At 43.6% G+C, this 21,830-nt stretch overlaps 1 protein-coding gene across 6 annotated transcripts in view; it reads left to right on the plus strand.

Moving 5' to 3' along the window:
* MDGA1 (MAM domain containing glycosylphosphatidylinositol anchor 1) overlaps positions 1-21,830 on the plus strand; it is a 380,713-nt gene that overhangs the window by 211,675 nt on the left and 147,208 nt on the right. For all 6 annotated transcript variants that reach the window (XR_007246342.1, XR_007246345.1, XM_048518953.1 and 3 more), the window contains exon 9: positions 15,493-15,762. Coding sequence is in view for 4 of the 6 variants with exons in the window: in XM_048518953.1 (XP_048374910.1) it covers positions 15,493-15,762 (270 nt within the window). In the remaining 2 variants the exon portion in view is untranslated. The remainder of the gene's footprint in view (positions 1-15,492; positions 15,763-21,830) is intronic.

The following is a 21,830-nucleotide window of genomic DNA, read 5'->3' on the forward strand; positions in this document are numbered from 1 at the left end:
TCTGATGTGTGCTGCCCTTCCCTCTCGCTACTGTGCCATTTCACCCTCACTATCCCTGAACTAATCCCTTTTCATACATATGAACTGGGCTCCTTAATAAATTCTGACCTTGGGTTGGTACTCCTGGACAATCTATACTAATTTGCTGCACAGCATCAGAAAAAAGGAAGGAACTTCCAGACAAAATTATGATTTAGCAGATCTCTATGGTTTTGAAGTTTGTTTAAGTCAGAAGAAACTAGCCAGTGAAATTAACAAGATTGCTACCTGGTTACAGTAGGATAAATTCTAAATAGTCTTTAAAAGAAAGGTTTGAGTAATGAATGTGAAGGGATGGAACAAAGAGTGGTCAGCTGCGTAAAAGTTTCCAGATTTCGTCCTGCTTTCAGTCTTGGTAACTAGAAACTGGGAAAAGACAATTAGAAAAGTTCATCTTAAGTAAAACAAGGCTGCAAACACTTCACAGAGTAGAAAATTGCTATCTTTATCCTAATTGCGGAACTATTCTCTTATTTTGGGTTTTTTGTATGAAGAGGATTGAGTGGTGAATACACTGAGTGGAACTTCAGTGCAGTGCTTTACTCAGAGACACAAAGCGAGAAATCCTGTGATATGTCACAAGGGCATCCTTAATGGCTACTTCTGGCTTTTGTCAAAGTCATGTAGAAATTGATATATATTGCTAGAGTCCCCAATGACTCAGTATTAATTGGGGATGGAACCAGGAATGGCCACAGTTGAATGCTGATATACTGCAGCAGGACATCTGTCTAAACATGTTTTCAGCATGTAAAACATTAGATTGCAATTTATGCAAAATTAATCTGGGAAGAAAGTGTGAGTATTTGCGTGCAAGTAAAAATTAATTTGATTTGTAAGAAATTGTTATAAACACCTTTAACCCTTTTATAACAAAATCGAAAGTTCACTTTACAGCGAAAAGCTATAAAGCTGCAATTCCTATATGGCATCGGTTAATTTCGAGGTCCTTTGGCCCCCAGCTGCCTGTGTTTTGTCTGGCTTTGGTGTAAAGCACCCAGAGATACTCTCAGCAGGCATTTGTTTGTTTTGTGCAAAATGAGGTTTCTCCCTTGCCTGCAGCTCAAGAAAAAAATAGACTTTAAAATGGGTATTAGAAGTTGGCCATGCTCCAGTGACCCTTATGTTTCTGAGCGTCATCTCTGTTGAAGAATAAATCCAGGACCAGCCAATCTTGTAAAGCTCGGAAAGTGAAAGGTTACTTGAAGCACAGTGCTACATGTCTCGCACTTGACAGTTCCTGCCCTTGTTTGCTTGACTCTTGCCCTCATTGCCATATGTTTAGTGTTACTTTTCCTGAAATAGAACCGCTGTGTGTTTGTGGTTTTTTTTCTGCTGCCATGCTCTCAGGCCTGCTCTGTGCAATGGTGATGCTGATGCATGAATTCTCACAAGGTGCAAGACAAAGCAGGCCACATGTTAAGTTTAGTTCATCATTTTATTTGTTCCAGAGAGCAGATTAATAATTATAGTTTGTGTTATGGCAAAATTGTTTTACCACGGAGGCAAACTGCTCTGCCCTCTGTTTTTGAAGTTGCAGAATATTAGCAAGTCACTGTCTGTGGGAGGAGCAGATCATTGTTTGCTGAATGCTGGCTGCTGCTCTGACCTCTTCACCTTTTTAATAATGCCACTCGCCGCATTAGGGGTTTTTATGATTTAATTCATGAACTAGAGAAGGCAAGTGAGAAGAATCAATGACACCTGAATAGTAAAAAAATCGAAAACACCTCATGTGTAGGTTCTGTATTTTACCTTCAGAATATCCAAGCAATATAATTTGCATATTATGCCCATCATTAGCGAAAGAGCGAAATGGGCAGACTAAAGCAGACTCCCTTTATGTACTTTCCTTTGGATACTTGACCTAAGCCCCCTACCGAAACTAATCGAAACTGAAATTGAGGCTGCTGTTCCATCTTATTATAGCTGGGCCTGCTTTATTTATAAACTTCATCGCAGGCCCTGCCTACTTCCTCCCCTTCTTTTTCTTTTCTTTTTGGCCTTCGACGGGGCGCCTGTTTTAAACAACTTTTTTATAAATCGGGTTGTTTAATTTATAGTTTTCTCGTTGTAAACTGCTGCTTAGGTTTTAATGATTTTAGTGTTTTATGCTGCTGATTTGCTGTTCGATGTAACAGCCATATTGTGAGCCGCCTTGAGCCCTTCGGGGATAAGGCGGCCTATAAGTTTAATAAAATAAATAAATAAATAAAAATAAGCACCTGCCACAAGGAATGGTCAGCAGGGAGGTTTGTGTGTCTGACCATTTCCTGCTCATGGAAGACAGAATTCTCATATTAACTTGGCTAACATTCTAGTGTTTGAGATGGAGGGAAGTTACAGAACAGTTGTTTGGAAGCCTGTTAGGTCCGATCTATCTCTTGACCACTTTGGCAGCAGCCAAAAGACCCACACTTGTCACTTTTCTTGATCAAGAAGAAGAGGAGGAGGAGGGGTTTTGGATTTATACCCCGCTGTTCTCTCCTATAATGAGTCTCAAAGCTGCTTACAAACTCCTTTCCCTTCCTCTTTTCAAAACAGACACCTTGAGAGGCAGGTGGGCCTGAGAGATTTCTGAAGAACTGTGACTAGTTCAAGGTCACCCAGCAGCCATCATGTGTAGGAGTGAGCAAACAAATCCAGTTCACCAGATAAGAGTCTGCCACTCAAGTGGAGGAGTGGGGAGTCAACCTTGTTCTCCAGACCAGAGTCCACTAGTCTTAACTACCCAAGGAGTAAGATGAGGAAGAGTCTGGATTTATATCTTGCTTTTCTCAACTATAATGAGTCATAAAGGGGCTTACAAACTCCTTTCCCTTCCTCTGCCCGCAACAAATACCTTCTGAGGTAGGTGGGATTGAGACTGAGAGAGTTCTGAAGAACTGTGACTAGCCAAAGGTCATCCAGCAGGCTTCATGTGTAGGAGTGTTTTAGAATACACTGCTCACTGAGGCCAGTGAATTCCAGAGGGGCCTCATGCTATTGCATCAATAACACAGAGACTAAGGCTCATTCCGCACATGCAGAATAATGCACTTTCAAACTGCTTTCAGTGCTCTTTGAAGCTGTGCGGAATTGCAAAATCCACTTGCAAACAGTTGTGAAAGTGGTTTGAAAATGCATTATTTTGCGTGTGCGGAAGGGGCCTAACATAATTATTGTATCATAAGCTTTCTTAACTGTGAACCCATTGTGTCATAAGCATCACTGCTTTGAAAGTATATGCTAGAATACATTTATTAGTCTTTAAGATGCCACAAGACTTTTTAGCAAAAACCTTGTCCAGTGTAAGAACCATTGAGTTGTACAACTGGAATGCACCTAGTCCAACTCCCTGTCTTAAAGTAAGAACCTTCACACATATCCCAGCCAACATACAGGCATGTTTCCATTGTCCCCTTCCCTCACAATATTGCTAGAAGCTTCAATCAACTCTTTGGGGGATGAAGATATGGATGATACTTGGTTCATCCCTAGTCCTCTCTAAAATTATGGGTCAGCATTATCACCCAGCAACTTGCTCAGACAGAACCACATGTGCAAAACACCTGTGTGCCCACTGTTTTTCTCATCCACATAGGAATGTGAGCACATGAGCATGCTTGAGTAACTGAATGCCACCACCTCTCCACATTGGAAAATAATGATCAAATGGGAAAAGAGTAACAGTGCAATCCTAAATAGGGTTACAGTCTTCTAAGTAGAGTGATTTACAGGATGTAACTAGTGGATTAAAAATTTTTAACAACAGGTTCTGATGGTGGTGGGATTCAAACAGTTGAGTACTGCCAACGGGGCCGGGTGGGAAGCAATGTGGTGGGGGCATGGCCTGGGCATTCTGGGGGTGGGGCATTCCAGAGCAGGGTGGGCGGTGCTTTGGCGGGGCACAGGGTCTGCACCCCCCGGGGGCAGTTCCCCCTCACTCCGCCTCTGGATTCAAATAATGACCGTTTGCAGTATTAAAAAAGCGATATACCGAAAGGTAGTGTATTATTTCTGATAGATAGATAGATAGATGGATGGATGGATAGATAGATGGATGGATGGATGGATGGATGGATGGATGGATGGATGGATGGATGGATGGATGGATGGATGGATGGATGGATGGATGGATGGATGGATGGATGGATGGATGGATGGATGGATGGATGGATGGATGGATGGATGGATGGATGGATGGATGGATGGATGGATTGATTTTATATGATAACATAAGTAAGGAGAGAAACAAAAGACTATTTACAATGGTTAACATATTACAAACATATCTAATTGGCTATTTCTCTTAACTCCCCCAATTAAAACATCACCAAAAATACAGTTGTTCTGCTATTTTGCCTCCCTCCTTCCCATATTTCCCTCCCCTGTACTTTCTGCTTACCCTTCAGATTCCTATAACTACTTTATTCCCCTTGAAAGAAAACTAACAGAGAGATCCAAAATCCTTAATCTAAAAGAGTAGTTTAGACTCCTCTCTTTCCATATATTTCAAGAAAAAAAAGAAAATGAAACATCTTTACCTATAATACTTTCCCAACCTTTATAACAAACAATGAACAAATGAACAAAAAAAAGAAAAATAGAACTACCAAACCCATTTCTCCAGACACTCCACTGCTCTTAACCACTATACCATGCTGGCTCTCTTCATCAAGACACATCCAACTTATGGCAACCTAGAGGACAGGTCTAACAGATGCAGTTTGCCGTAGAATGTTTCCCCTGACCTTAGGAATAAAATGGCAAGTCTAGGCTTCTCTTGACACAAATTACTCAGGCTAGGCAGAGACCAGGAAAAACAAGCCTTAAAACAGAGAGTGGAAGATATTAAGAGACAGTCCAGTCTTGCTAACTCCCCAGCCTTTTTTGTCCCCAGCAAATAAAAGATACATCCTCACACCAGCTGCTTATCTTTCACTTCTAGACATTAGTAATTACAGAACAGCATTTAACTTAAAGAGATGTTTTGCTCTACCAACAACAGTACTGGAGGGGAGGTACAGAAAAACCCCTAGATCAGAGACATTATGCCCATGTGAACTAAAGTAAGTGGAATCAATGGACCGTGTCTTTTTCCACTGTCCATTCTATGAAGCCACTCGATTCAAGTTCACTATTCGATTTAATTCCAGACACATATGAACAGGTCAAAATGTTCTTGTCTGATGATAAACCCCAAATCTGTATGGAAGTTGTGTGAAGTGTGTTGTCAGGTAGTCAAGCAGAAATGCCAATGGAATAGTGCTGTCTTAGAAATTTAAATACCTTCCCTTCACACTTTTCTTCCTATATCAAGTTTTATATTATGGATTATTTTTATACAGAGTAGATTTTTAGGTTTTAAATATTATTATTAAATTTGTAGTTTTGAACAATGGCTGTATTAATAAACATAATGAGCATGGTATTCCATGGTGGTCTCCCATCCAAGTACTAACCAAGACCAGCCATGCTTAGCTTCTCAGATCTGATGAGGTAAGGCTAGGCTGGGTCATACAGGTCACCCACTCATATATACCTACTGTCAAGGTCCTGTTCTCAGCTTCCTCCAAAATCTTGGATTAGAGGTAAAAGACTGAAGCAATATAATACACAGGTCAACTTCAAAAACTATCACTTCAAAAACAAACAATCAAAACACGGTATTTGGATCGCTCAAAAATATATATAAGCAGAGAATAACCACTTGACATGAACGCAGAGACTGCAAATATAGTAACCGTACACATTTATCTACCTGGTATTAGGGGAAAACTCTAGGTTGGAGGGAGTGATTTGCAGGAATCTTACATTTTACCATTTAGAACACTAATTAATGATATCCCACACCTCAGCTTTTCAACCACTATTTTGAACCTTCCACTCCAGCCTTATACCCTTTAACATCACTTGAGAAGAATATAGGCGCACAAATGAAATCAACAGTGTGATTCTAAGCAAATCAGTATTCCCTGAATAACTGATGGCAGTCCACTTCAGATACATGGTTTCCTTCTTAGATGTCTTTGCATTTTTTTATGATAACTACTGCACATGTATTGTGCAAACAGGACACACTAGTAGTTCAACCATAGATTACATTCATCCATTCAATTTATAGGCTGCCTTCCCCTTACGAGCTGAGGGCAGCTTCCAACAATAAAATCCAAAAACCATAAACATTCTGCTTGAAACACGGCACTGTTGATTTTGATGGACAAATAATATCGAAATTCCACCACATAAACTAATCAGATCATTCATCACAGAGGAAGGGGAAGGAAACAATAGGAGAAGTAAGAAGGAGGGAGAGGGAGGTCTGCTGGATGAACACCATTGTTGCCTCAACTATTAGCCCCGCCAAAAGAGTTAATTTCCACTGGTTGTGGTGGGTTTTCCAGGCTGTGTGGCCGTGGTCTGGTGGATCTTGTTCCTAATGTGTCGCCTGAATGTGTAACTGGCATCTTCAGAGGTGTATCACAGAGGGAAGTCTGTACACACTGTCCAGTGAGAAGGGAATGTTTTAGTGGGGTATACATTTTTTTTAGTGGAATATAATTTTTGTTAGTGGGGTATAATTTTTTTAAAATATAACATTCCCTTCTCACTGGACACAGTGTGTAACAGACTTCCTTCTGTGATACACCTCTGAAGATGCCAGCCACAGATGCAGGCTGTGGCTAACAACCCTATGAGGTAGATTGTTAGCCTGAGAAACAGTTCCAAGACAGTGCAAGTGGGTATTAAACATGTAAATCTCTCACACATCACCCCCAGTGATTTTTTGCACCAGGTCAGCTGAAATATTTTGTAAAAAAAACCCTGAAAATAGACTAACTGTCACTTTCTGTTCCATGAGGGATCCATACTACCTTTCCCCACACCTATACCTATACTATGCAGAATCTACCATATAAAGTTGCCATTTTCTCCTGGTGAACTGATCTCTGTGCTTGGAAATCAGTTGTTACTACAGGACATGGGTCAGCAACCTTTTACACTTAAAGAGCCATTTGGACCCATTTTCCAAGGAAAAGAAAACTCATGGAGCCGCAAATACGTCTTGACATTTAAAATGAAGATAACACTGAGTATTTTGGTTTTTTACCTTTACGCTTTGTATAAAGGGCAACTCTCCTCTTTCCTCAAGTTCTCCCTTCTCGTCAGGGTCCGCTTCAAACCCTCTGATTGTGACCTTTTCCCAGTCTGTTTCCTCCTTTCCCCCTTGTTCTGTCTCTAATATTTCTACCCAGCTTTCTGTTCCCTTTTCAGCTCCCCTCCCCCCCTTCTCTACTACATTCAACCTCCTTCCCTGCTGTTCCTCCCCTCTCTGGGGCTTTTCCACAGCAATTTCCCTCTCTCTCTCTCTCTCTCTCTCTCTCTCTCTCTCTCTCTCTCTCTCTCTCTCTCTCTCTCTCCTAGGCATCTCCACTCTCCTTTCCACCCTCCACCTTCCCCAGCCTCGTTCGGCCGCTTCACCCCACCTTAAATCCTGCCCCAGTGCTTTGTGGGGCGTTTCTCCCCTTGTCCTGCAATGAGGCCGCAACGAGGCCGGGCCGGGGAAGGGGGGCGCCCGGGAAAGGCATCCTGTAATGAGGCTGGGCCCGGGAGAGGCGTTGCCGCCGTGACTCGCTCAGCAGCCTGCCCCCGCAGCGCTCAGCCCGTTGCCCCTCAGGCCGGGGCCGGGCACATTGCCGCTGCCACTGGGGCTCGGGGCTGCGCAGCCAGACCGAGGCCTGCCGCCACTGGGGCGCGCAGCTGGGCCGGCTCCCACCACCACCCCGTCAAGTCCAGGGAGGGGCCTCTGGGCGCCCCCAGACACACACGCTCCCTCATGAACGGGGAGCGTGCGGCCAGCAGCCCGGCCTAAGCCGGGCGCTGCTTTTTTCTCCCCTCCTCTCAGGGGAGGGGGATTCTACATGCTTTCCAGGAAGGGGCAGCCATGCCGGGAGCCGCACTACAAGCGGGAAAGAGCCATTTGCGGCTCGCGAGCCGCGGGTTCCCGACCCTTGCTCCGGGAGTTCTCCTGCCACCATCTGGAGGTTGGAACAATATATGACTTGTACTCCGTAGTTATTTATGAACTTACTTTAAGAGACACAGTATTGTAAAATCACATACATGTACCTGCACAATTGTTTTAACAAAATGGCTTATGCAACTCCATTTAATAGCATAATATAAAAAAACTACTAATTAAAACTTTGCTGCCTGTGTGCTGTTTGCATAATGCAGTTTTAAAGTGCTAAATCTCTTCCCCACTCCACCCCTTCCCCTTGGCTCCATCTTATTCCCAGCCCTTTCGCTAGTTTTCAAGACCACCCCCCTCCCTCATGAGGCAGAAGCCTCTACAAAACTGAAAGTAGAAGGTCATATTTTCTTTTAAAACCTACCTCCACAATTTTCAGATCTTAGGGCATGATCTCATTCCCATTACTGCAGCCATTTTTGTTAAGGGCGGAAGCTATTTAGGGTTTTACTTGGCTATTACTGTAGCCATTTTTGTCAAGGGCAAAAGCTATCTGGTGCAGAAAAGAGACTTTAGTTAGGGATCATCTGCCAATTCCTATCTTGTTCTGAAATGAAGGTAAGTGTGTGGGGGCAGGGGTGGGTGCCGCGGGGGCGGGGGGGTGCCGTGGTGGGGCAGGGGGCTCGGGGGTGATTTTACATCCCCCACCTGACGAGGTTTGTTGCACCCAGGGACAGAGATTACTTCCTTGTCCCTAGTGGAGTTAATCATTAACAACCAGTTTTCCGAACTGAGAAAATTTTAACAAATGGTTCCACAGCACCATCCCAAACCGGCAGCATCCCACCTCTGAATGTAACTCTATTTAGGATGGCACTGCACATCACAAAATCCTTGTAACTATAATCATAGGACTCCCCTTGAAGCATCAGGTCCTCAGCTTGGGAGTGTTATTTCATACAGCAGTCACCAGTGAAAACCAGATGACTAGAGTATTATTAATTGGCCATGCTGGTAGGGGCTGATGGGAATTGTAGTTCCTGAACATCTGGAGAGCCGCAGGTTCCCTACCCCTGGCTTAGTCTGATCCATGTTTTAGTTACATCAAGACTGGAATACTGCAATGTGCTCTACATGGGGCTACACTTGAAGGATGTGTGTATGCTGCAGCTAGTGTAGAATTCTGATGCTGAACTGGTTGGAGCAGGGTTGCCAGCCTGCAGGTGGTACTGGAGATCTCCTGGGTTTACAACTGATCTTCAGACAATAGACATCAGTTCATCTGGAGGAAATGGCTGCTTTGCAAGGTGGACTCCATGAAGGTCCTTTCTTACCCAAATCCCATCCTCCTTAGGTTCCACCCCCAAAATCTCCAGGTATTTCCTAACCCAGAGCTGGCAACCCTAGGTTGGAGCCAGTTACCACAGTCATGTCACCCCATTATTACAGCTGACTTCCAGTCTGCTGTTGAGCCCAGTGGTATTGGTCTTCTCTTTAAAACTCAGCTTGGGACTAAGGTTGCCAGGTCCCTCCTGGCAACTGGTGGGAGATCTGGGGGTACAGGGGCAGTGATTGGTGCTCATGATGACATCACTTCCAGTGTGATGTGAAAGCACTGGCATTGCACTGGGTGGAAGCTCTAGCACTTCCCCCAAAACTCTATGAGTTTCCATAGTGTTCTACCAACGCTTCTGCATTGTACTGGAACTGGTGTCGTCACGCTTGTCAATCCTTTCAACTGCCTTCTTCCACCCGCCTATCAGGTGAGTGTGGGTAGACAGTATCAGAAATCAGTGGCCAACTGCCCACTATTAGCAGGCACCTAGGAACTCTACTTGGGACCAGAGTATCTGAAGGACTGTCCTCACCTGTGCGATCCTGCCTGGGAATTAAGATCATAGCGGTAGATCAATCAAAACTCATTTGGTGGATACACAAAATACGGTCCTTTCAGTGGTAGCCCCATAGCAATGGAACAGCCACCCCATAGAGGTGTGCTGACCTTTTCTGTGACTTTTGACCTTTAGAAGGCAGTTGAAGGAAGTTTTATTCATGACGACATTTGATTATATCTCCCACTATTGCACTTGATGTCTAGGCAACAGAGGTCAGTTCCCCTGGAGAAAATGACTGCTTTGGGGGCTGGATTCTGTGCCATTTTACTCTGCAGAGTCCCTCCTCTTCCCAAACCCTGTCCTCCCTAGGCTCCCACCCCAAAATCTCCAGGTATTAACTCACCCAGAACTGGCAACCCTGGTCTACCAACAGCTTACATTATTGGTTCTAAACTAGTGGCATTAATGTATGTTATACATTTTATTGTGTTTTGATGCTGTTTACATCGTAAGCTGCTTTGACTTCCTGTTAGGTAGAAAGGTGGCTGATAAATATTTTAAATAAATAGTATAATATAATTACTCCAAGACATCAAAAAGCAAAGCTGACAGTGCAATGAAAATGTACTGCCACAATATGTTGTGTGTTGTGTTTTGTTTTGCTTTTTTAAATATCTGTGCAGTGGACACAAACATTACCTCTGCAATATCCATTACTTGTAATCTTTATCTGGAAAAGCTAGAGCAAACTCTTGCGTAGTTCTTTTCTTAACAACTAAAAAGAGCATCGTTTATTAGGAGAGACTTCTCTTTTCAACCCATGGCTAGTGGGTCCCTGGATGCCTCTTTTGAAGGTGTTTTTGTTCTTTTCTGAACACTATAATTGTATGCAATACGAGAGATTTGACTGTTTTAAAAACCATCTCAGCTCTATAACACCTCATTATTTTTACATTTTTGATTTTGTCACCTCAGCGGTCGCAATGAGCTCTTGCCCTTTGGAGAGAGCAGAGTTTAATTTACTGTAAAAATGTACATACAGAAAGCCCTTCTTTTTTTTCCTCCTCACCATACTAGAAATGCCATTTTCCCCAAAAAGAGCTATTTTTTTCTTTCACATCTCTACTGCCAACAGGAATTCGGCAGGTACTAATTTTTCCGGTACTGCATTTTGCCTGTTGCATTCCCACTGCTATGCTGCTGTGAAAAGCACAGAAGTACTGTTAAAGGAAAATTCAGTGAGTATTCCTAATACAGTAATCCTGCTGGAGCTGACCAAAAATCCCTCTCTTCCAAAGTCATTTTTCCAATTGCACTCATGAGCAGAACATTGAAGCAACAATCCTGTGATGCCAGCAGGTGTCAGCTAAGGCTTGATCAGGCAGTCCCATGGTCAAAGCAGGTAGCAGGCAAAGGCATAATCTGGCAGTCCAGAGTCAAGCAAGTTCAGGAGTTTAAGCAGACAGGCAAGCTAGGCACGGGGGTACAAAGTGTGGAGCAGGAAACCTGGTATGTGGAGCTTTCCAGTGGAACACACTCATTGTACCCAGTCTTATGAGCCAAGTCTTAGACAGAGTTTATATGGAATGCCCTTACTAGCAAGGCCAGAATCCTGCAAAGGCGCAGTCCTTCTCTGATGTTGCTGATTCTAGCTTACAGAACCTTTTGCCATAACGAACTGAAATACAGGCACTTCTTCTTTCACTGCTGAGCTGCTGTCTCTGCCTTCCTATATTTTGGTAGCTGTTTATCACTTAGCTCATCTAGTTCAGCCTTGACTGGCAGAGAAGGACTTCAAGCTGCCTCTATTGCTTCCATCTCCTCATGAGGAACTAGTTCTGGCCTCACGGTATCTTCAGGCTCTTAGGGACTGGATCATGACAAGTTCATTTAATTGTCCCTGCCCCAAAGGTGGCCTGATCTCATCAGATCTGAAAAGCTAAGCAAGGTTGACCGTGACAAGTATTTGGGTAGAAGACTACAAAGGAATACCAGGGTGGTGGTGTGGAGCCAAACAATGGCTCTGAACATCTCTTCTCTTGAAAACCCCACTAGGGTTTCCATTGGTTAGATGTGACATGGCGACAAGAGAAAAAATTACTGAAATTCAGAATTTGAAGGCGCATTTAGCAATCATGGCACCTCTCACAGATATTATTGCCTATGATTTTGTCCAACCATCTTCAAAGGCTACTTAAATGATCTGAGATTACCTCAAATTCTCTTTGGCCCCTTCCGCACACGCAAAATAATGCATTTTCAAACCACTTTCACAACAGTTTGCAAGTGGATTTTGCTATTCCGCACAGCCTCAAAGAGCACTGAAAGCAGTTTGAAAGTGCATTATTCTGCATGTGCGGAATGAGCCTTTCCTTTTTAGTAACAATTGGAATTCTAACAGTATTTATATGAGGAATTAGGAATTTTTTTGTTTGCCCCAGTCTTCATCTTTTTTCACTTACTTGTACAGAGCCACATTTAGAATTTTGATGTCAATTCAATAAATTTGGAGGGTTTTCTTTAGAATACCTTGCAGTTTTCTTAGGTCTCTGCTTCATTATATACAATGGGATACAGTTTTTCCCATCTGTATGAGAGAAAAAGGAAAAGATGAAATATTTGTCTCCTGCTGATCCCTTCTCTACTCTGTACAGACCAATTACAGAAGAAGCGGAGCACGCATCCTCCAGCATGTCAGGGTTGTGCCCAAAGGGCTGGTATGCCACATATTCCTTAATTACTTTGAATCACTTTTTGATGCTCACAGACAGGGTAGTTTAAGGGTAAAATGTTGTAGGCCATTACTAGAGTTGTCAGCTTTTTGTTAACTTGCCTTTGCTTCGATGTCTTTAACAACAGCATGTTTTGAAGTCATTAGCAAGTCAGTTATAATGTCACTTGCTGATTCTGGCATATCAAACTACAGCATCAAAAAAACTGAAAAAGTCCTAAGACTTTTTCATGCTATACATTTGGGATAGGTGAAATTCTCTTTAAAACCCATGGGTTTTTTTGGTCTCAAAAAGAGAAAATATTTTACAGGAGGGGCTTTTTTATTTTGGTGTACCCCCAAATTTCAGTTTTTCCACTGGAAAACTTGAAAAAGTCCCCACACTGTTATCATGTTATACATGTTGAGTAAAAACAAACAAACCCCACCCTTGCCTTGCAAAGCATTTCACTCATTCTAAAAGATAAAATATTTCATAGTGGAGTTCCCCCCCCCCCCCGGTGTTCGCTCAAATTTTCTCCTGAAAAAATAAGAGAAAAAATCCTTCCAAAAAGTTTGTCCTAGAACTTTTCAGGGTTCGCACCACACCCCTCCACCCAGCTTTTACATCTTTTATCATGAGGTAGTTTACACATACACATACTCAGAACACAATATATTCCTGTACACTAGTAGAGTTCTGTATATTGTTTGCTTTTAAATAAGGCCCAGTGTTAAACAAATTAATTCAGACAATGAACAACTAACCGCGTATTCCCTGCCTGCTCTCCCCATTTTAGTAATCAGGATTGCCAGCTCCAGGTTGGGAAAGATTTGAAGGGTGAGCCTGGGGGGATGGGGGTTGGGAAGAGGAGAGACCTTAGCGGGACTTAATGCTGTAGAGTCCTCTCAAACAGTCATTTTCTTCAAAGGAACTGATCTATGTAGACTGGAGATCTCCAGGCCCCACATGGAGGCTGGCAACAGTAACTGACTGGCTACCTGACTGATCTTAGTTGCTGTGTCTTTGTTAAGTTCCTTCTCATTAAACTAACCAGTAACATTCTTGAAGTTCTGAACTGTCCACCCTCTTCATGTAGGAAGTGGATATGACCCCAGAAATTAGGCAGTGACTACATAGGGATAGAGCTGACAGATCCATTGTGTGTGGTGTAACCAAACAGACTTCTCACATTAGAATGCTGTAAACTTAGAGCTGCCTAAACTAAAAACAAGTAGTTGTGTGGAGTGCCTGCTGAGCCACAGTTGCAATGAGCTGCTCGTGGCAATCCAGGGTGTAAAGCAAGATCAACCCTGGGCTGGCTTTGATTCATTTTACTGCAATGACAGAACCTGAGGCTGAAGACCTGCATTAATATTGCTCTCAAAATAGGACTGCAGGTGTGCATAGCCAGCACAGTATAGTCTTCTGAATGTTAGTTTGGGGAGATCCTCATTCATCTGTTCAGCTTCCTGGCTGACCTCGTACCTGTCATGTTTGGTTAAACTAACCTCCCTCATAGGGTGGTATGAAGTTACATTTATGGAGAGGAAAACTATGTCCATTATCCCATGTGCTTTAGAGGAAGGACATATAAAAATATATGAAACAGATTTATATGTACATCTAGAAGTTACAGCATCTATTTTCTCTTTAGGTGTACCTATGATAATAAGAATAGTGGCTCATAGAGTCAGAAATCAACTGAGGATGTACAGCAGGTATACATATGTGCCAGTCATGAAACTGGAGCTACTTTTTAAAACAACAACAACAACAACAACAACAACAGTTCTTTGGGTCATTTGCCTAATAGTTTTCACAAGAGAAAAACACTTCTAATTAAAGTTAACAAGCTGTGGAAATGAAAACATACAAATGTATGGTATGTGAGACAGTAGCAATGGTTTTTCCATACTGAAATCTAGCACCAAAACAGGTATTATAGACATCACAAATCACTGTTATTATGTAAAAGGTAAATTGTGCATGCAACCACAATTTGGGACTGGGTCTCACATGGGAAGGAAACTTGATTTAATTCTTTGAGCCTGGATCAGTTTTGCTAAATCAAAACCAGGCTTCCCACATTGTTACTGATCTTTTAGTAGGATGTGTTTTAAAAAAGACACTTTAACATACTTTGAAACTGCTGATCACAGCATGAGGAGACCAGTGCGGATCAATTAAACTGAATAGGGCTTGAAAAGTTCAATTTCCTCCCTCCTTCATAGATAACCCTGATTTTGAGAAATGTGACTGCATGTCTCGACAGTGTACTTTTATAGACTTCTGTTATATTCTTAGGGATTTCTTTGAGAGTGGCCATAGATCTGTCTTTGCTCAAATTTCTGCAACTTTTCTGAACCCATGAAATAAATTGGATACAAGTATAAGTAATATATTTTTATTTATTTACTTTGTAGCCTGCCTTTCTCACTAAGACACACTGCTCAATCCAGTTCGGGCAGGCGGGTAGGGATGGTGCTGCTCTGGCATCACCCTGCCAGGGATGGTGAAGCCCAAAAACAACCCCTCCCCCCCCCGCCCACAAAAAAAACTGCTGGCAAAAATTCCCCATAGGGATAATGGAGATTCACCACAAAAAATGTGGTGTAGTTTCAAGGTTAGCGTCAGGGCTGAGAAAGCAGTGGAAGCTGGCTAAGGTTGGCTCCACCCTCTGGCCTACCCCCAAAATACTCCCAGCCACAGTGGCACAGTTTTTTGAGTTAGTGGGCCTAGGGAAGATAAGTTATCCCTTGTGGTGCATTTGCCCTTTGTTCCGACTCCAGATGTGGGTTTGCCCCCTTGATTGAGCTGCCCAGGTAGATTACTCAGTTTAACTCAGTGCAACCAATGGGATAAGGCATCTAATCAGTAATAGAACTAGAATTGACATTGCACTGAATATAACTATTTGTGTTCCTATGTGCTTCTGTGATTTGTCCTCTAGTTTCCCCAGTGGTGGAGCCTGTTTCCCTAGATATCCGGCAAGCCTTGGGTCGCAGTATCACCCTTCGCTGCACCATGCTAAAGGGGAGCCCAATGAAAGTGGCTACAGCTGTCTGGAGAATCAATGGAAGTCTGCTAACTGTGCCTCCTGTAGAACAACAGGAATACTCTGAATATAAAGTGAACAATGTGAGCCGGGAGACAAGTGGCAACTATGAATGCAGCATTTCAAATGATGTTGGAGTGGCAACCTGCCTCTTCCAGGTATCTGGTAAGTTCCATTGACAGCATCCACCTGGTTTTCTATTTAGTAGATTTCCACATGATTAAAACTGGTTAGTAAACTGAAAGTTGTGCTGGCATAATTGAAACCAGTGAATCTTGTGGGAAGCTTCTTCATACAAACAACTTCTATGTGATTTCACATATAGTCGAGAGTCATTGCAGAATGAATGCAATTCTAGGTATTTTTAATCATGCCAATTACTGTGCCTTATAGTTCAGGCTGCCTTTGTATTTCAGAGCAACTAAAGACACAACTAAATTATGACCATTTGGGCAAACTGATATTTGATTTACATTGTCCCCATTACTAGCTGGATTTGTCTATTTGTTTTGTCCTCAAATGGGACTAGGTATTCATTCAAACATATTGACATTCTGGAGAATAGTTTTGTTTTTTCTAAAGAAACAAAAAGTAAGCGACCTTTATTGATTGTATTTTTGCTGATTCCTTGCTTGTTGCTTATTACATAATGGAGGGACACTAAAGCACACAGAGCTATAAAGAAATCTGAACTTAGGCAATTTTGGGTAGGAATTTTGGAACAAAATCAGAAACCAGTTTTTTACAGTAGAATCAGATGTCTGCTAAAATTGCCAGCAAAGGTGGTAGCTTAATTGTTTTAATGGTTTCTAAGGATACAACCACATGGTGGCTTTGAAGGAGTGACAGGATGTATCTTAACTGTATCTCCAGTCCTGTATTCCTTACTTTTCTGAGGCCATCTTATCCCAATCCACACTTGACCCTGCTAGATTATTCTCAAGGCAGCAGTGGTTCGTGTAAGACAAGAACAGGCTACGCAGTCATGCAATGAACTCTCCTCGGGGAGGAGCTTCCCCCCCCCCTCCCATGTTTACTTCCCCATTTCAGTACGTGTGCCCAACTGCAAGAGTAAGCAATTACTTTAAAATGAATTGGCTGAAATCTTGATTTTGCCCTCTGTGCTGTGCTGAAATTGATCTTGGCACAGTTTTAAATGCCTTCATGTCAAACTAAGGACTTCTCAGTCTTCATCTTTGCTCTGTAACGACTCTGATTCTATCGAACTTATCTTTCTCAAATCTCTTCTTTGCACTTCTAAGACATTTGCCTCTAGTTGTCTTTCAACTGTGTTTTCTTATCTTCTTAGTAATTCTTCCTTGGCCATTCAGGACTTGGATTTGGTTCCCTGCTTTTCTGTGTTTTCATGATTCTATTAATGGCAATAGATTTGGATAGTTTTGTTCTTCTGAGAAGTCTCCGATCTATTTTTCTGTCCCTCTTCCCAGCATCACATATTTTAACTAATAGAGATCTAAACATGTATATGCAAAAGCACATTCTGCTGAGTTCAATAGAATCTACTCCCTGGTAAGTGTGCCCAGAACTGATGCCTTCTTTTGATGGTTGAACCCAAAGAGCTAGATGGCAAAATGGTACCTTCTTCTGTTTGCACCCAGAATATCTATCTATAAAGACTGTTCACATTTGACACAGGTCACAGAATTGAAAATTTGGACAAGAGTGATGTGAGAGATCCCAAAATGAGGGAGGAGCTATTGCAGGAAGAGAAAAAATAAAGGTTCTGTTGTACAATGAAGTGGAGTCGGAGAAAGGATTGAACATTCAGAACTGATCAGACAGTTTAGTGCTAATGCTCAGTGCAGACAAAATTGGGGGTCCTTATGTAAATATACTTGGAGGGTCTATTTCTCTCTCTCTCTCTCTTTGTAAAGTTGTTCAAGAGCTAATAATTTTAAAAAATGGGTAGATCTGAGAAACATTGCCTTCAAAGATTCTCATGCACTCTCGTAATTATGAGTGCTGCAATGTGGAATTGGTGCATGTGTGTAACTGAATCATGTGTACAACTGGTTCAAGATTAGAGGGAGGAGTGGGACTGCTGTATTCTGTTATTATTTAGCTGAAGTGATTGGCTGCTTGGTCCCTCTCAGTCCTCTGTGTTGCTTGCTAGTGATTCTTTCTTTGCAGCTCTCTTTTTCATAAAGGGGGAAACCTGCTCAAACAGCTTCAGGGAATGCTGTTGAACCGAAGTCCTAATCATCAAACTTGTGTTAGGTATCCACTGCTTACTATATGATTATCCCTAATATGCTAATTTTCTATGTACAGAGTAGGGCTGCAGGCAAACAACAAGTATGAGACCATTGGCATGACATCATTTCCAGGAAAACCCAGAAGTGACATCACCACTTTAGGATATTTTTTTTTATGAAATGGTAAAAGGTCTGGAGTCCATGCCTTAGGGAGAGGCTTAGGGAGCTGGGGATGTTTAGTCTGGAGAAGCAAAGGTTAAGGGGGGACATGATAGCTATGTTTAAATATTTGAAGGGATGCCATGTCGAAGAGGGAGCAAGCTTGTTTTCTGCTGCCTCAGAGACTAGGACACAGAGTAATGGATTCAAGGTGAAGGAAAAGAGATTCCACCTAAACATTAGGAAGAACTTCCTGACTGTCAGGGCTGTTCGACAGCAGAATTCACTGCTTCGGAGAGTTGTGGAGTCTCCTTCTGTGGAGGTTTTTAAACAGAGTCTGGATGAACATATGTCGGGAGTACTTTGATTGTGTGTTCCTGCATTGCAGGGGGTTGGACTTGATGGCCCTTGGGTCTCTTCCAACTCTATGATCCTATAATTCAAGTGCATAGTAGAGGGCACCAAATATTTCCATTGTGTTTTTAAAGGGTAAGAAATCTCATTCCAGTTGACCATTTTTAACTTCATGCTATAGGGATCCTGTTTGTGAGAGTCCCCAGCAGAGGTGTATCTAGGGAAAATGGAGCCGGGGAAAAATCTGAGTCGCCCACCCACTCCATTTTCCCTAGATTTTCTGCCCCTCCCAACAGACAGTCAGTTTCACAGGGACAAAGTCAATTTCACAGGGGGCAAAGCAAACCCAACACCAAGTCCAAAGCAATGGTTTAAAGGTTGGGTTTATATGACCCAGCAGCAAAAACGTAAACGGTTTTCCAGTCGGCCAAATCTGGCAGCATCCTTACTCCGCATCAAAGAAACATCTGGATTGAGTCCCGGTGGTGACTTTGGGAAGTAGGAAAAGAACCTGTCCCAATCTTGTCCATAACCACTAACTTGCCAGGTGACCTTAGATGAGAAACGAACATTCTGGACCCTAAGGTTAGGGATCCTGGACCACCTTGCAGGGCCGTTGTGGAAATATCCAAAGTCACTGAATTACTGGGCAGCTCAGAAGGTGAGTTTTCCATCCTCCCCAGCAGACCCTGCGGGGACAGGCCCAGCCTTCTTCTCCTCCCACAGGCTAGACCCAGACACCCTTTCCCTTTTCCTCCTCATTAGGAGACCAGCAGGAAAGCCCCGGGCTGCCTCCACCATGCCAGGCCCACCCAAGCCGCATTAGCAACCCTTTGCAGCCTCAATCTAAACCACCCACTTTTTACTCGTGAGGAAGTCTGTTCCCACCCAGGCAAGAAGACCCTCTTGGCATCCCCAATTAGAACAACATTGCCTTTATGTGCGAGGACCCCCCATGGCTAACCAAGCAAAGAAAAAGTATCCATGGCCCCCATGCAACCCCCTGACTCGCAAGGAAGCTCCCCCCAAATGCCCATTCCCGTCCTGACTTTCTAGGGAGCATGTTTGAAAGGCATTGTAGGTCTACTCGGAAGTAAGCCCTCCCCAGGGGCCTCTTCCAGACTACCACGAGATTTCCGTGCAGCCAGGGCTAGTCTGCATGCCCCGTCTGTTCCCACTAGCCTCCCGTGTCTGCCTCCCAGTTCCGGCTTAAGTGCCTCAGGTGCCAGGGACTCATGGGCAAACAGAAGCGGGATGTGCCCCATCCTTACTCATGAGGAAGACCACCCTTCACCTCCTTCCTGGCAGAGCAGCCACCTCCTCGTGAGTCAGCACTGGCCCACCTCCCTTACCTGGCCCAGGTGCCTTCAACTATGGCCCTGATCCGCCCGCTGCCCTTGGCCTGTCCGGGGTCTACAATCCATCCATGCCAGCTCAACTGCACCTCTGTGCTCCCACCTCTGTCCTCTAAAGCACTAGAGGACCGCGGACCACAACGGATGCTCCAGCTCAGCCTCCATGAAGGTCATAGCAGGCCATGAGAGCCTGGAGGAGGCTGATATGGTGGCGGAGGGGGGATGCTGGGGGGCACCTCTCTGCTGGAGGGGTGTTGGGGTGATTTTGCTCCCCCCACGTGATTAAATAAGTAGCACCCAGGAACATGTGACCCCACATGTCCCTCTGGCAGATACCTCTCTAGCCCCCAGCAGCTAGTTTGCCTCTGCCATGGAGCTCTACCTGAAGAAGCTCCACAGGCCTCAGAATCAGGGTATGCGGGGGCATGCATGCGTTTGTGTAAAAGAAAGAGAGAGAGCTGGGATCTCCTGTACACCCCTCTTGAAACAATACTGCCCCATTCTTCCCGGGCTGTTAACTTGGCCCAGAGAGAGCTGTGATCTCCTGTACACCCTTCTTGAAACAATACTGCCCCATTCTTCCCAGGCTGTTAGCTTGGCCCAGCCAGGAGGTATCCCTTTGCCTTTCCCTTTATCCCAGTGCCAGTCATTAGTTTTTAGCTGAGATCTCTGACCAGCTGCCAGAAATTCCTTACTGTGATGTGAGTAGGTTGCTGGGTCTTTGTTCCCAGCTAATAATGTCATTGGCAGGTGACTAGCAGTTGTTGCAAAGCTGGTTGTTGGGAGGGTTGGCTTCTCAGCTTCCTGATCAGCCTGGGACCAAGTAGGAAGGGGGAACTTTAACATGGCTCTTCCACCACTGGATCAGATAAGTGCAGCAGGTCCAGGGCTACCACTTTGATAGAGCTTGGTGAGGGACCTCACCCCAACATGCTTCTTTGCTAGAAGGATCAAGAGTTCTGAAACACAAACCATTTATCAGCATAGGACTCATTCAACATAGAGACAAGCAATCCTGTTAAAATCAGTAGGGTTGAAGTTTGCTAGCTTGTGGTTTCTCAGCCAATGGTCTTGAAGGACTCAAGATGTAAACATGAACTCTGCTTCCTGCAACAGCCCGCGTAGTCAGTTTCTGGCAATGGGATGGGAACCTTGTTTTGGCTCTCCTTGTCTTGTTCTCACTTTGGTAGGGCAATTTCTTGTTCTTTTTTCCCCTCTGTGTTTATAGATGGTGGTATCTCACAGATGATCACGCCTTTAGAGTTGCTTACCACTTTCAATCAATATTCAACAGCTCATACAACCTTTTCCAGTTGTAATTTAAGCTCTAGAATAAGCTGACTCTTATTCAGTCCCAATATTTACATGTGTGGAAGTCAAGGGCCCAGAAGCCTTGCATGCATTTGTAACATGCACTCCAGAGAAACCTGGATAACATGAAAGCATCTACATTAGAAACCAGCGACCACCCATTCCCCCAGTTTGGCTCAGAACTGAGCCCTGGAAAACTGAACCATTTGCCCCATTCCTCCACCCAAATGGCAAACATTGCACTTTATTCTTAACCCTGTTACTGGAATGCCTTATGAAGACATTTTGTAACCTCTCTCCCCTTCTTCTTTCCATTATCACCACCCCATACTTATTTACTATTACTACAGCACTAACTTTATGGCAAAGGTTAGCTAGATAGGCAAGCAGACAAGCAGCAACCCAAGAGTGAGGCAGAGAATCTCTCTGCCTGCTGCACCTCTTCCTCTATCCTGGCACTTCAGTTACTATATTGGCTAAATTCAAACCACACCTTGGTGTATCCTGGGAAATGCAGTTCTCAGCCAGTCATTAATTTCTCATGGGGGTGGGGAAGGGAAAGGTGAGTCTGTATAGTGGAGAGGGGAGAAAGAGCTGGGGGTGGTTCATCTTCTCTCAGTCAGAGACAGTTGAGAATCCTCCCTACTTTGTTGGAAACCCTCCTTTCCCTTCAACTATGTTCTTCCTCTTCTATAGTGGGTTGGATTCAATCACCCTCCAAGGAACTCTCCTCCAGCCTAATGAGCCTTCTTCCAAGTGAAATGGTTCTTCTTCCAACAGAAATTGGAGGAAGGCTTCAAATTTTCCTCAATGGACTAGTTGGATGGGGTCAGATCTA

This window comes from Sphaerodactylus townsendi, linkage group LG01 (genome assembly GCF_021028975.2).
Source record: "Sphaerodactylus townsendi isolate TG3544 linkage group LG01, MPM_Stown_v2.3, whole genome shotgun sequence".
Classification (NCBI taxonomy): Eukaryota; Metazoa; Chordata; class Lepidosauria; order Squamata; family Sphaerodactylidae; genus Sphaerodactylus; species Sphaerodactylus townsendi.